The 12,409-nt window shown below is 49.9% G+C and overlaps 1 protein-coding gene across 1 annotated transcript; it reads left to right on the top strand.

The window, feature by feature from the left end:
- The first annotated feature begins 8,707 nt into the window (after positions 1 to 8,707).
- On the top strand, positions 8,708 to 12,173 carry LOC139572675 (collagen alpha-1(I) chain-like). The gene is made up of 4 exons (XM_071395353.1): positions 8,708 to 8,764; positions 8,948 to 9,655; positions 9,703 to 10,770; positions 10,818 to 12,173. Exons 1-4 carry the CDS (start codon positions 8,708 to 8,710, stop codon positions 12,171 to 12,173), a joined length of 3,189 nt encoding a protein of 1,062 aa, XP_071251454.1.
- The last annotated feature ends 236 nt before the right edge of the window (positions 12,174 to 12,409 follow it).

Raw genomic sequence — 12,409 nt, forward strand, 5'->3', positions numbered from 1 at the left:
ACTGTGCACTCCTCTGCACAGGAAGAAAGGAAAGAAGGAAGGAATGAAGGAGGTGAGAGGAGGGAACCATCCAAGGTCTCTATCAACACACACAACGACAATCCCTCTCCATCTCTATTTTCACCTGCATGTCTTAGTGAGGACAATCCCTCTCCATCTCTATTTTCACCTGCATGTCTTAGTGAGGACAATCCCTCCATCTATTTTCACCTGCATGTCTTAGTGAGGACAATCCCTCCATCTATTTTCACCTGCATGTCTTAGTGAGGACAATCCCTCTCCATCTATTTTCACCTGCATGTCTTAGTGAGGACAATCCCTCTCCATCTCTATTTTCACCTGCATGTCTTAGTGAGGACAATCCCTCCATCTATTTTCACCTGCATGTCTTAGTGAGGACAATCCCTCTCCATCTCTATTTTCACCTGCATGTCTTAGTGAGGACAATCCCTCCATCTATTTTCACCTGCATGTCTTAGTGAGGACAATCCCTCTCCATCTATTTTCACCTGCATGTCTTAGTGAGGACAATCCCTCTCCATCTCTATTTTCACCTGCATGTCTTAGTGAGGACAATCCCTCCATCTATTTTCACCTGCATGTCTTAGTGAGGACAATCCCTCCATCTATTTTCACCTGCATGTCTTAGTGAGGACAATCCCTCTCCATCTCTATTTTCACCTGCATGTCTTAGTGAGGACAATCCCTCCATCTATTTTCACCTGCATGTCTTAGTGAGGACAATCCCTCTCCATCTATTTTCACCTGCATGTCTTAGTGAGGACAATCCCTCTCCATCTCTATTTTCACCTGCATGTCTTAGTGAGGACAATCCCTCTCCATCTCTATTTTCACCTGCATGTCTTAGTGAGGACAATCCCTCTCCATCTCTATTTTCACCTGCATGTCTTAGTGAGGACAATCCCTCCATCTATTTTCACCTGCATGTCTTAGTGAGGACAATCCCTCTCCATCTATTTTCACCTGCATGTCTTAGTGAGGACAATCCCTCCATCTATTTTCACCTGCATGTCTTAGTGAGGACAATCCCTCTCCATCTCTATTTTCACCTGCATGTCTTAGTGAGGACAATCCCTCTCCATCTCTATTTTCACCTGCATGTCTTAGTGAGGACAATCCCTCTCCATCTCTATTTTCACCTGCATGTCTTAGTGAGGACAATCCCTCCATCTATTTTCACCTGCATGTCTTAGTGAGGACAATCCCTCTCCATCTCTATTTTCACCTGCATGTCTTAGTGAGGACAATCCCTCCATCTATTTTCACCTGCATGTCTTAGTGAGGACAATCCCTCTCCATCTATTTTCACCTGCATGTCTTAGTGAGGACAATCCCTCTCCATTTTTATTTTCACCTGCATGTCTTAGTGAGGACAATCCCTCTCCATCTCTATTTTCACCTGCATGTCTTAGTGAGGACAATCGGTTTCACAAGACACCGTTTTGCAACAGCACATCCGTTGGCTAGATGTCTTAACTAGGCATTAGATGTGATTGGATGTAATGTGTGTACAGAGTCATGCTATGTATCCAGTGTAGATGTAATACCTCTATTGTGTTCTAGTTGTCTGCCCACAGCCGCTCTGAGGGTTATAGACTTCTCTGAAGTGTCCGCTACGTGTGTGTGCTTTCAGATGTAGGATCTTCATTTGAGCCAGTTTGCTACAGCATGAAAATAATCCTGTAGCAACAAGAAATGTGAATTATTATTGTGGATTATAATTGTGGATTGTGAATATTGTGGATTATTTTTCATGAGGGAAAATTAAGTCTGAAATTCTAAAGAGGAAATTACAAACTTCAGAAGCATTTTTAAAATCTCAAACACAATACAAAATGTCCTGCATTGCAGGAAAGTTCTACAGCAACAGGGTGATCAAATTAAGATCCCAAGTAACCTCACTAGGGACTCACTCCTAGCTGACCGTGCTTTCTACAACACTAATAACTGCCCTGAAAATCACACACAGAGGGTAGGGCTAATTTGTGTGACACACACACACACACACACACACACACACACACACACACACACACACACACACACACACACACACACACACACACACACACACACACACACACACACACACACACACACACACACACACACACACACACACACACACACACACACACACACACGTAGACAGGCAGGCAGACACTCAATTGAATGTGCGAACAAAAGAAAAGGCCAGAGATGAGGAACACTTTTTATTCCAACGCAATTGTGCTCTTGGGAGCTGCCTGAATGAAAGGTTTGTAGACAGCACTCTGGCCCAAAACATGGTCTTTCCTGTTTCATACAGAAACCTTCCTTTGATTTCAAGGGACTGTAAATGGCTGTGGTGGGAATTAGAGAAAGAAAGTACCTTATCAATAGCCTGCCTGCCTCTGCTTTGGGTTTCCTCTTGGCTCCTCTCAGAGGGAGAACACTGGTGGGGATGATAACGGTGCCTGCCCGGTGTCAGACACATTTTCACCTCCAGTTATAAAGGAAGGATTATCATTCACACACACACACACGGGAACGGAGGAAAGGAGAGTGGGAGAGAGAGAGAGAGAGAGAGTGGAGAGAGAGAGACCTATTTGGTTGTAGTTTCTTTGTGTAGGTTTTATGAGGTAAAGTCCCTGACATGTACCAAGCACCGGGTCCTAAGTGATATTGTATGAGGTGATGCAAAATGCAGTACAATAGTAATGTTGCTGGAGGAGTTTGGATTGTTCAAGGTTGGAAGGGAGCTTGTTACAGTATCTGTTAATAAAAACGTACCCTATATATATACAAAAGTAAGTGGACAACTCTTCAAATCAGGAGATTCAGCTATTTCAGGCACAACCGTTGCTGACAGGTGTATAAAATCGAGCACACAGCCATGCAATCTCCATAGACAAACGTTGGCAGTAGAATGGTCTTACTGAAGAGCTCAGTGACATTCAATGTGGCACCGTCATAGGATACCACCTTTCCAACAAGTCAGTTCATCAAATTTCTTCCCTGCTAGACCTGCCATGGTCAACTGTAAGTGCTGTTATTGTGAAGTGGAAATGTCTAGGAGCAACAACTGCTCAGCCGCTAAGTGATAGGCCAGACAAGCTCACAGAACGGGACGGCCGAGTGCTGAAGCGCGTAAGGTGGAAAAATCATCTGTCCTCGGTTGCAACACTCACTACCGAGTTCCAAACTGCCAGTGGAAGCAACTTCAGCACAATAACTGTTCGTCTGGATCTTCATGAAATGGGTTTCCATGGCCGAGCAGCTTCACACAAGCCTACGCTTCACCATCTGGCAGTCCGACGGAGGAATATGGGTTTGGCGAATGCCAGGAGAATGCTACCTGCCTCAATGCATAGTGCCAACTGTAAAGTTTGGTGGAGGAGGAATAATGGTCTAGGGCTCGGCCCCTTATTTCCAGTGAAGGGAAATCTTAACACTGCAGCATACAATGACATTCTAGACGATTCTGTGCTTCCAACTTTGTAGCAACAGTTTGGGGAAGGCCCTTTCCTGTTTCAGCATGACAATGCGCCCATGCACAAAGTGAGGTCCATACAGAAATGGTTTGTTGAAGTCGCAGTGGAAGAACTTGACTGGCCTGCACAGAGCCCTGACCTAGACTGCATCGAACACCATTTGGATGAATTGGAACACCGACTGCGAGCCAGGCCTAATTGCCCAACATCAGTGTCCGACCTCACTAATGCTCTTGTGGCTGAATGGAATCCAGTCCCTTCAGCAATGTTCCAACATCTAGTGGAAAGCCTTCCCAGAAGAGTGGAGGCTGTTATAGCAGCAAAAGGGGGACCAACTCCATATTAATGCCCATGATTTTGGAATGAGCTGTTTGACGAGCGGGTGTCCACATACTTTTGGTCATGTGGTGTACCTTAACTATACTATACAATAATTCACAACAACCACAATGACAGAAGCAACAGCTCTATACAATAAGAGTGGGTTATGTTACTGTAGAAATGTGTTGTGCATACAGCCGTGTTCACACACAGAGATGCTGTGCAGTGTTTAATAATGCAAGGGACATTGTTTTCACTCTAACGCTGTCTGTGTCCCAAGTGGCAGCCTATTCCCTATACAGTGCAACACTTTTGACCAGAGCTCTACGAGTAGTGCACTAGGGAATAGGGTGCCAGACGCACCCACTGTGAGTTAATGGACTGGATCTTTCTATTGGAATTACTTAATTAGCAGAAACAGGCGCTAATTACTAAGGGAAAAACCTACATTAAAGTCTAAAGTTGAAAACAGGCTGATATGACTATGAAACATATTTCCTCCTACTTCTGTGTGATCATATCAAGCCCTCAAGCCATCCCCTGCTTGGTGACAATGGTTCTGTGTTTAGGAAAAACCCTCCCATTACAGAAGCTAATTCCTTAAATAAATGAGTAAACTTGAGGAGTAATTTCAGCTGATTGCCGGCTTTAATGAACTTATGTGCTCAGATAATGAAGGATTTAAACAATTGATTGATTACACATTTTTCTTCTTTCTCTTGATGCCCAGGGGTAGAGGCGGGTTGAAGCGGAACTCTGAGAATCATAACAGAGTTTTTAGGATACAGTTTTCAAGATTGAGTGGGGTGGCAGGTAGCCTAGTGGTTAGAGGTGGCAGGTAGCCTAGTGGTTAGAGGTGGCAGGTAGCCTAGTGGTTAGAGGTGGCAGGTAGCCTAGTGGTTAGAGGTGGCAGGTAGCCTAGTGGTTAGAGGTGGCAGGTAGCCTAGTGGTTAGAGGTGGCAGGTAGCCTAGTGGTTAGAGGTGGAAGGTAGCCTAGTGGTTAGAGGTGGCAGGTAGCCTAGTGGTTAGAGGGGTGGCAGGTAGCCTAGTGGTTAGAGGTGGCAGGTAGCCTAGTGGTTAGAGGTGGCAGGTAGCCTAGTGGTCAGAGGTGGCAGGTAGCCTAGTGGTTAGAGGTGGCAGGTAGCCTAGTGGTTAGAGGTGGCAGGTAGCCTAGTGGTTAGAGGTGGCAGGTAGCCTAGTGGTTAGAGGTGGCAGGTAGCCTAGTGGTTAGAGGTGGCAGGTAGCCTAGTGGTTAGAGGTGGCAGGTAGCCTAGTGGTTAGAGGTGGCAGGTAGCCTAGTGGTTAGAGGTGGCAGGTAGCCTAGTGGTTAGAGGTGGCAGGTAGCCTAGTGGTTAGAGGTGGCAGGTAGCCTAGTGGTTAGAGTGTTGGGCCAGTAACCGAAAGATCGCTGGATCGAATGCCAGAGCTGACAAGGTAAACATCTGTAATTTTGCCCTTGAACAAGGCAGTTAACCCACTTTTCTCCTGTAGTCCGTCATTGTAAATATGAATTTGTTCTGACTTGCCTAGTTAAAACGTTTTTTTAAAGAAAAAATCCCAGAGACGTCAAATCAAAGTAAAACAACAGCACTTGGCAGAAAGGCTTAGGTCTACAATAAAACTCATAACACATGTCAGGCTGAATAGAGCCATTACAACAAAAAGAATAAAGCCCAATGCCTGGAAGGAGATGAGATCTGAAAGCAGAAAGGTATCTTAGTAAGAGACAGGATAGAAGACAAATAGTGGATCGAAGACAGAATAGAAGACAGATAGTGGATAGAAGACAGATATTACAGTAGACAGATAGTGAATCGAAGACAGATAGTAGATAGAAGACAGATAGTGGATAGAAGACAGATAGTGAATAGAAGACAGATAGTGAATAGAAGACAGATAGTGGATAGAAGACAGATAGTAGATAGAAGACAGATAGTGGATAGAAGACAGATTTTGGATTTTCCGCATTGTGGATTCCTAATGAAGTGGCATGTCGCTCTATCCATGACACAAATAAATAAAAAATGAAACTGAAATGCACTATTTGCAAAGATTGTGTTACCCTGGTCTGCTGTTTGATTAGTTCCCAACCACAAACAGGGTACTCAGGAGGCTTATCAAACTAATTCAACCAATTATAAGAGGCTCATCATTGGTTGCCATGCATGCTCATACCAGTGATGAGAAATCAAGTCACATCAACCATAGTGGCCCGAACTCAAGAGATCTGTCCACTTTCTGCCATGCATGTACATGTAGTGGGAAGAGATGTAACTAGATGGTAATGGCCACTGAGGCAATGTTTGTATCTGTGTGTGGAACATCATAGATCTGTGTGTGTGTGTGTGTGTGTGTGTGTGTGTGTGTGTGTGTGTGTGTGTGTGTGTGTGTGTGTGTGTGTGTGTGTGTGTGTGTGTGTGTGTGTGTGTGTGTGTGTGTGTGTGTGTGTGTGTGTGTGTGTGTGTGCATGTGTGGTACATCATAGATAAGTGTGTGTGTGGTACATCATGGATCTGTGTGTGTGTGTGTGGTACATCATAGATCTGTGTGTCTGGTACATCATGGATCTCTGTGTGTGGTACATCATGGATCTGTGTGTGTGTGTGGTACATCATAGATCTGTGTGTCTGGTACATCATGCATCTGTGTTTGTGGTACATCATGGATCTCTGTGTGTGGTACATCATGGATCTGTGTGTGGTACATATTGGATCTGTGTTTGTGGTGCATCATGGATCTGTGTGTGTGTGGTACATCATGGATCTGTGTGTGTGTGTGCTACATCATGGATCTGTGTGCGGTACATCATAGATCTATGTGTGTGTGCATGTTCATGTTAATGTTTGAACATGTTCATGTCTGTAGGTATGAGTGTGATGACCACAGACAGGCCAGTCTCCAGCCACATAGCTGTGTGTTTACATACAGAGTATATTTGCTGACCAAGCAGTGCTCCTTCTGAATAATTATTACAGTCCCACTGCAGATATAATTATACGCTACACACAATACTGCAGATAAAATTATAAACTACACAGCAAACTATTACATGTATAATTATACACCCCACAGCAGAATACTACATATATAATTATACACTACCCACAATACTACATATATAATTATACACTACACACAATACTACAAATATAATTATACACTACACACAATATTACATATATAATTATACACTACACACAATACTGCTGATAAAATTATAAACTACACAGCGAACTATTACATACAGTGGGGCAAAAAAAGATTTAGTCAGCCACCAATTGTGCAAGTTCTCCCACTTAAAAAGATGAGAGAGGCCTGTAATTTTCATCATAGGTACACTTCAACTATGACAGACAAAATGAGAAAAAAAAATCCTGAAAATCACATTGTAGGATTTTTAATGAATTTATTTGCAAATTATGGTGGAAAATAAGTATTTGGTCAATAAAAAAAGTTTATCTCAGTACTTTGTTATATACCCTTTGTTGGCAATGACAGAGGTCAAACGTTTTCTGTAAGTCTTCACAAGGTTTTCACACACTGTTGCTGGTATTTTGGCCCATTCCTCCCTGCAGATCTCCTCTAGAGCAGTGATGTTTTGGGGCTGTTGCTGGGCAAGACGGACTTTCAACTCCCTCCAAAGATTTTCTATGGGGTTGAGATCTGGAGACTGGCTAGGCCACTCCAGGACCTTGAAATGCTTCTTACGAAGCCACTCCTTCGTTGCCCGGGCAGTGTGTTTGGGATCATTGTCATGCTGAAAGACCCAGCCACGTTTCTTCTTCAATGCCCTTGCTGATGGAAGGAGGTTTTCACTCAAAATCTCACGATACATGGCCCCATTCTTTCCTTTACACGGATCAGTCGTCCTGGTCCCTTTGCAGAAAAACAGCCCCAAAGCATGATGTTTCCACCCCCATGCTTCACAGTAGGTATGGTGTTCTTTGGATGCAACTCAGCATTATTTGTCCTCCAAACACGACGAGTTGAGTTTTTACCAAAAAGTTATATTTTGGTTTCATCTGACCATATGACATTCTCCCAATCTTCTTCTGGATCATCCAAATGCTCTCTAGCAAACTTCAGACGGGCCTGGACATGTACTGGCTTAAGCAGGGGGACACGTCTGGCACTGCAGGATTTGAGTCCCTGGCGGCGTAGTGTGTTACTGATGGTAGGCTTTGTTACTTTGGTCCCAGCTCTCTGCAGGTCATTCACTAGGTCCCCCCGTGTGGTTCTGGGATTTTTGCTCACCGTTCTTGTGATCATTTAGAGTCCGTTCCCGGACTGGGGAACGTCGCAGGAGGCTCCGGACTGGGGAACGTCGCTGGAGGCTCCGGACTGAGGAACGTCGCTGGAGGCTCCGGACTGGAGGCCGTCGCTGGATGCTCCGGACCGGAGGCCGTCGTTGGAGGCTCCGGACCGGAGGCCGTCGCTGGAGGCTCCGGACTGGGGACCGTCGCTGGAGGCTCCGGACTGGGGACCGTCGCTAGAGGCTCTGGACTGGGGACCGTTGCTGGAGGCTCCGGACTGGGGACTGTCGCTGAAGGCTCCGGACTGGGGACCGTTGCTGGAGGCCCTGGACTGGCCCGTGGAGCAGGCACAGGATGAACCGGGCTGTGGGGGAGCACTGGAGATCTAGTGCTCAGAACTTGCACCGCTCCTCTTGGCTGAATGCCCACTTTAGCCCGGCACGGGCGGAGCGCAGGCATAGGACGCACTGAGCAGTCACAGCGCACCGGAGACACAGTGTGCAGAGCCGGCGCAGGATACTCTGGGCCGAAACGGAGCGCCGGAGACCAAGAGCGCTGAGCTGGCACAATCCGCCCTGGCTGGATGCCCCCTCTAGCATGGCACTTGAGGAGAGCTGTGGGCTATAAACTCTGAACACGATGGTGTTCTCCGTTCTGCTCTACCACCCCCACAAGTGTCAGGGGACTTGTCTGAAGGTAACCCATAAAAATGAATGGAAGTACGGAGGTATAGTTTGTGCCAACACAAATAAGGGCTAATATCTCCTAGATATAGGACAGACACTTCAAAAACATATTCCTTATTCTTTATGATATTTTTTGACTGTCTTATAGAGGGAATAGTTTGCCAAGCAGTCTCCTCAGGCGTGTGGGCAGCAGGGAGCCAAGCAGTCTCCTCAGGAGTGTGGGCAGCAGGGAGCCAAGCAGTCTCCTCAGGCGTGTGGGCAGCAGGGAGCCAAGCAGTCTCCTCAGGCATGTGGGCAGCAGGGAGCCAAGCAGTCTCCTCAGGAGTGTGGGCAGCAGGGAGCCAAGCAGTCTCCTCAGGAGTGTGGGCAGCAGGGAGCCAAGCAGTCTCCTCAGGAGTGTGGGCAGCAGGGAGCCAAGCAGTCTCCTCAGGCGTGTTGGCAGCAGGGAGCCAAGCAGTCTCCTCAGGCGTGTGGGCAGCAGGGAGCCAAGCAGTCTCCTCAGGAGTGTGGGCAGCAGGGAGCCAAGCAGTCTCCTCAGGCATGTGGGCAACAGGGAGCCAAGCAGTCTCCTCAGGAGTGTGGTCAGCAGGGAGCCAAGCAGTCTCCTCAGGCGTGTGGGCAGCAGGGAGCCAAGCAGTCTCCTCAGGAGTGTGGGCAGCAGGGAGCCAAACAGTCTCCTCAGGAGTGTGGGCAGCAGGGAGCCAAGCAGTCTCCTCAGGAGTGTGGGCAGCAGGGAGCCAAGCAGTCTCCTCAGGAGTGTGGGCAGCAGGGAGCCAAGCAGTCTCCTCAGGCGTGTGGGCAGCAGGGAGCCAAGCAGTCTCCTCAGGAGTGTGGGCAGCAGGGAGCAAGCAGTTTCCTCAGGAGTGTGGGCAGCAGGGAGCCAAGCAGTCTCCTCAGGAGTGTGGGCAGCAGGGAGCCAAGCAGTCTCCTCAGGAGTGTGGGCATCAGGGAGCCAAGCAGTCTCCTCAGGAGTGTGGGCAGCAGGGAGCCAAGCAGTCTCCTCAGGAGTGTGGGCAGCAGGGAGCCAAGCAGTCTCCTCAGGAGTGTGGGCAGCAGGGAGCCAAGCAGTCTCCTCAGGCGTGTGGTCAGCAGGGAGCCAAGCAGTCTCCTCAGGCATGTGGGCAGCAGGGAGCCAAACAGTCTCCTCAGGAGTGTGGGCAGCAGGGAGCCAAGCAGTCTCCTCAGGCGTGTTGGCAGCAGGGAGCCAAGCAGTCTCCTCAGGCGTGTGGGCAGCAGGGAGCCAAGCAGTCTCCTCAGGAGTGTGGGCAGCAGGGAGCCAAGCAGTCTCCTCAGGCATGTGGGCAACAGGGAGCCAAGCAGTCTCCTCAGGAGTGTGGTCAGCAGGGAGCCAAGCAGTCTCCTCAGGCGTGTGGGCAGCAGGGAGCCAAGCAGTCTCCTCAGGAGTGTGGGCAGCAGGGAGCCAAGCAGTCTCCTCAGGAGTGTGGGCAGCAGGGAGCCAAGCAGTCTCCTCAGGAGTGTGGTCAGCAGGGAGCCAAGCAGTCTCCTCAGGCGTGTGGGCAGCAGGGAGCCAAACAGTCTCCTCAGGAGTGTGGGCAGCAGGGAGCCAAGCAGTCTCCTCAGGCGTGTTGGCAGCAGGGAGCCAAGCAGTCTCCTCAGGCGTGTGGGCAGCAGGGAGCCAAGCAGTCTCCTCAGGAGTGTGGGCAGCAGGGAGCCAAGCAGTCTCCTCAGGCATTTGGGCAACAGGGAGCCAAGCAGTCTCCTCAGGAGTGTGGTCAGCAGGGAGCCAAGCAGTCTCCTCAGGCGTGTGGGCAGCAGGGAGCCAAGCAGTCTCCTCAGGAGTGTGGGCAGCAGGGAGCCAAACAGTCTCCTCAGGAGTGTGGGCAGCAGGGAGCCAAGCAGTCTCCTCAGGAGTGTGGGCAGCAGGGAGCCAAGCAGTCTCCTCAGGAGTGTGGGCAGCAGGGAGCCAAGCAGTCTCCTCAGGCGTGTGGGCAGCAGGGAGCCAAGCAGTCTCCTCAGGAGTGTGGGCAGCAGGGAGCAAGCAGTTTCCTCAGGAGTGTGGGCAGCAGGGAGCCAAGCAGTCTCCTCAGGAGTGTGGGCAGCAGGGAGCCAAGCAGTCTCCTCAGGAGTGTGGGCAGCAGGGAGCCAAGCAGTCTCCTCAGGAGTGTGGGCAGCAGGGAGCCAAGCAGTCTCCTCAGGCGTGTGGTCAGCAGGGAGCCAAGCAGTCTCCTCAGGCATGTGGGCAGCAGGGAGCCAAACAGTCTCCTCAGGAGTGTGGGCAGCAGGGAGCCAAGCAGTCTCCTCAGGCGTGTTGGCAGCAGGGAGCCAAGCAGTCTCCTCAGGCGTGTGGGCAGCAGGGAGCCAAGCAGTCTCCTCAGGAGTGTGGGCAGCAGGGAGCCAAGCAGTCTCCTCAGGCATGTGGGCAACAGGGAGCCAAGCAGTCTCCTCAGGAGTGTGGTCAGCAGGGAGCCAAGCAGTCTCCTCAGGCGTGTGGGCAGCAGGGAGCCAAGCAGTCTCCTCAGGAGTGTGGGCAGCAGGGAGCCAAGCAGTCTCCTCAGGAGTGTGGGCAGCAGGGAGCCAAGCAGTCTCCTCAGGAGTGTGGTCAGCAGGGAGCCAAGCAGTCTCCTCAGGCGTGTGGGCAGCAGGGAGCCAAACAGTCTCCTCAGGAGTGTGGGCAGCAGGGAGCCAAGCAGTCTCCTCAGGCGTGTTGGCAGCAGGGAGCCAAGCAGTCTCCTCAGGCGTGTGGGCAGCAGGGAGCCAAGCAGTCTCCTCAGGAGTGTGGGCAGCAGGGAGCCAAGCAGTCTCCTCAGGCATGTGGGCAACAGGGAGCCAAGCAGTCTCCTCAGGAGTGTGGTCAGCAGGGAGCCAAGCAGTCTCCTCAGGCATGTGGGCAGCAGGGAGCCAAGCAGTCTCCTCAGGAGTGTGGGCAGCAGGGAGCCAAGCAGTCTCCTCAGGAGTGTGTGCAGCAGGGAGCCAAGCAGTCTCCTCAGGAGTGTGGGCAGCAGGGAGCCAAGCAGTCTCCTCAGGAGTGTGGGCAGCAGGGAGCCAAGCAGTCTCCTCAGGAGTGTGGGCAGCAGGGAGCCAAACAGTCTCCTCAGGAGTGTGGGCAGCAGGGAGCCAAGCAGTCTCCTCAGGAGTGTGGGCAGCAGGGAGCCAAGCAGTCTCCTCAGGAGTGTGGGCAGCAGGGAGCCAAGCAGTCTCCTCAGGCATGTGGGCAACAGGGAGCCAAGCAGTCTCCTCAGGAGTGTGGGCAGCAGGGAGCCAAGCAGTCTCCTCAGGAGTGTGGGCAGCAGGGAGCCAAGCAGTCTCCTCAGGAGTGTGGGCAGCAGGGAGCCAAGCAGTCTCCTCAGGAGTGTGGGCAGCAGGGAGCCAAGCAGTTATCAAAAGGCTGGTGGTTCAAATCCCTGAGACGACTAGCTTTGTTTGTTCATTGGGAATTCACTATCATTTTGGGAATGTGAATTCACAATTCCATAATTAACCTTATTAGCCAATTAGCCAAAATATGTCTATTTACTCATGCTGTAGTAAGAAGACGACATGATCAAAGTGATGAGTTACATTGTCTGAGACCTGAAGACCCTTGTAAACTACCAGAGTTTATACCTACGCTTTAGCTCAGTGGGATTACAGCAGGGTTCGATATCTGGTCAGTTACACAAGTCTGTACAACATCTATCAAAACCTCAGTTTCCCC

Source organism: Salvelinus alpinus, chromosome 4 (genome assembly GCF_045679555.1).
Source record: "Salvelinus alpinus chromosome 4, SLU_Salpinus.1, whole genome shotgun sequence".
NCBI classification, from domain to species: domain Eukaryota; kingdom Metazoa; phylum Chordata; class Actinopteri; order Salmoniformes; family Salmonidae; genus Salvelinus; species Salvelinus alpinus.

What these genes read in the sequence shown, in the direction of transcription:
- LOC139572675 (XM_071395353.1), top strand. Translation starts at nt 8,708, where the DNA reads ATGGTGTTCTCCGTTCTGCTCTACCACCCCCACAAGTGTCAGGGGACT. An exon ending in GTCAGGGGACTTGTCTGAAG is followed by an intron (nt 8,765 to 8,947) that starts GTAACCCATAAA and finishes TGTGGGCAGCAG; the next exon opens with GGAGCCAAGCAGTCTCCTCA. An exon ending in CAAGCAGTTTCCTCAGGAGT is followed by an intron (nt 10,771 to 10,817) that starts GTGGGCAGCAGG and finishes TGTGGGCAGCAG; the next exon opens with GGAGCCAAGCAGTCTCCTCA.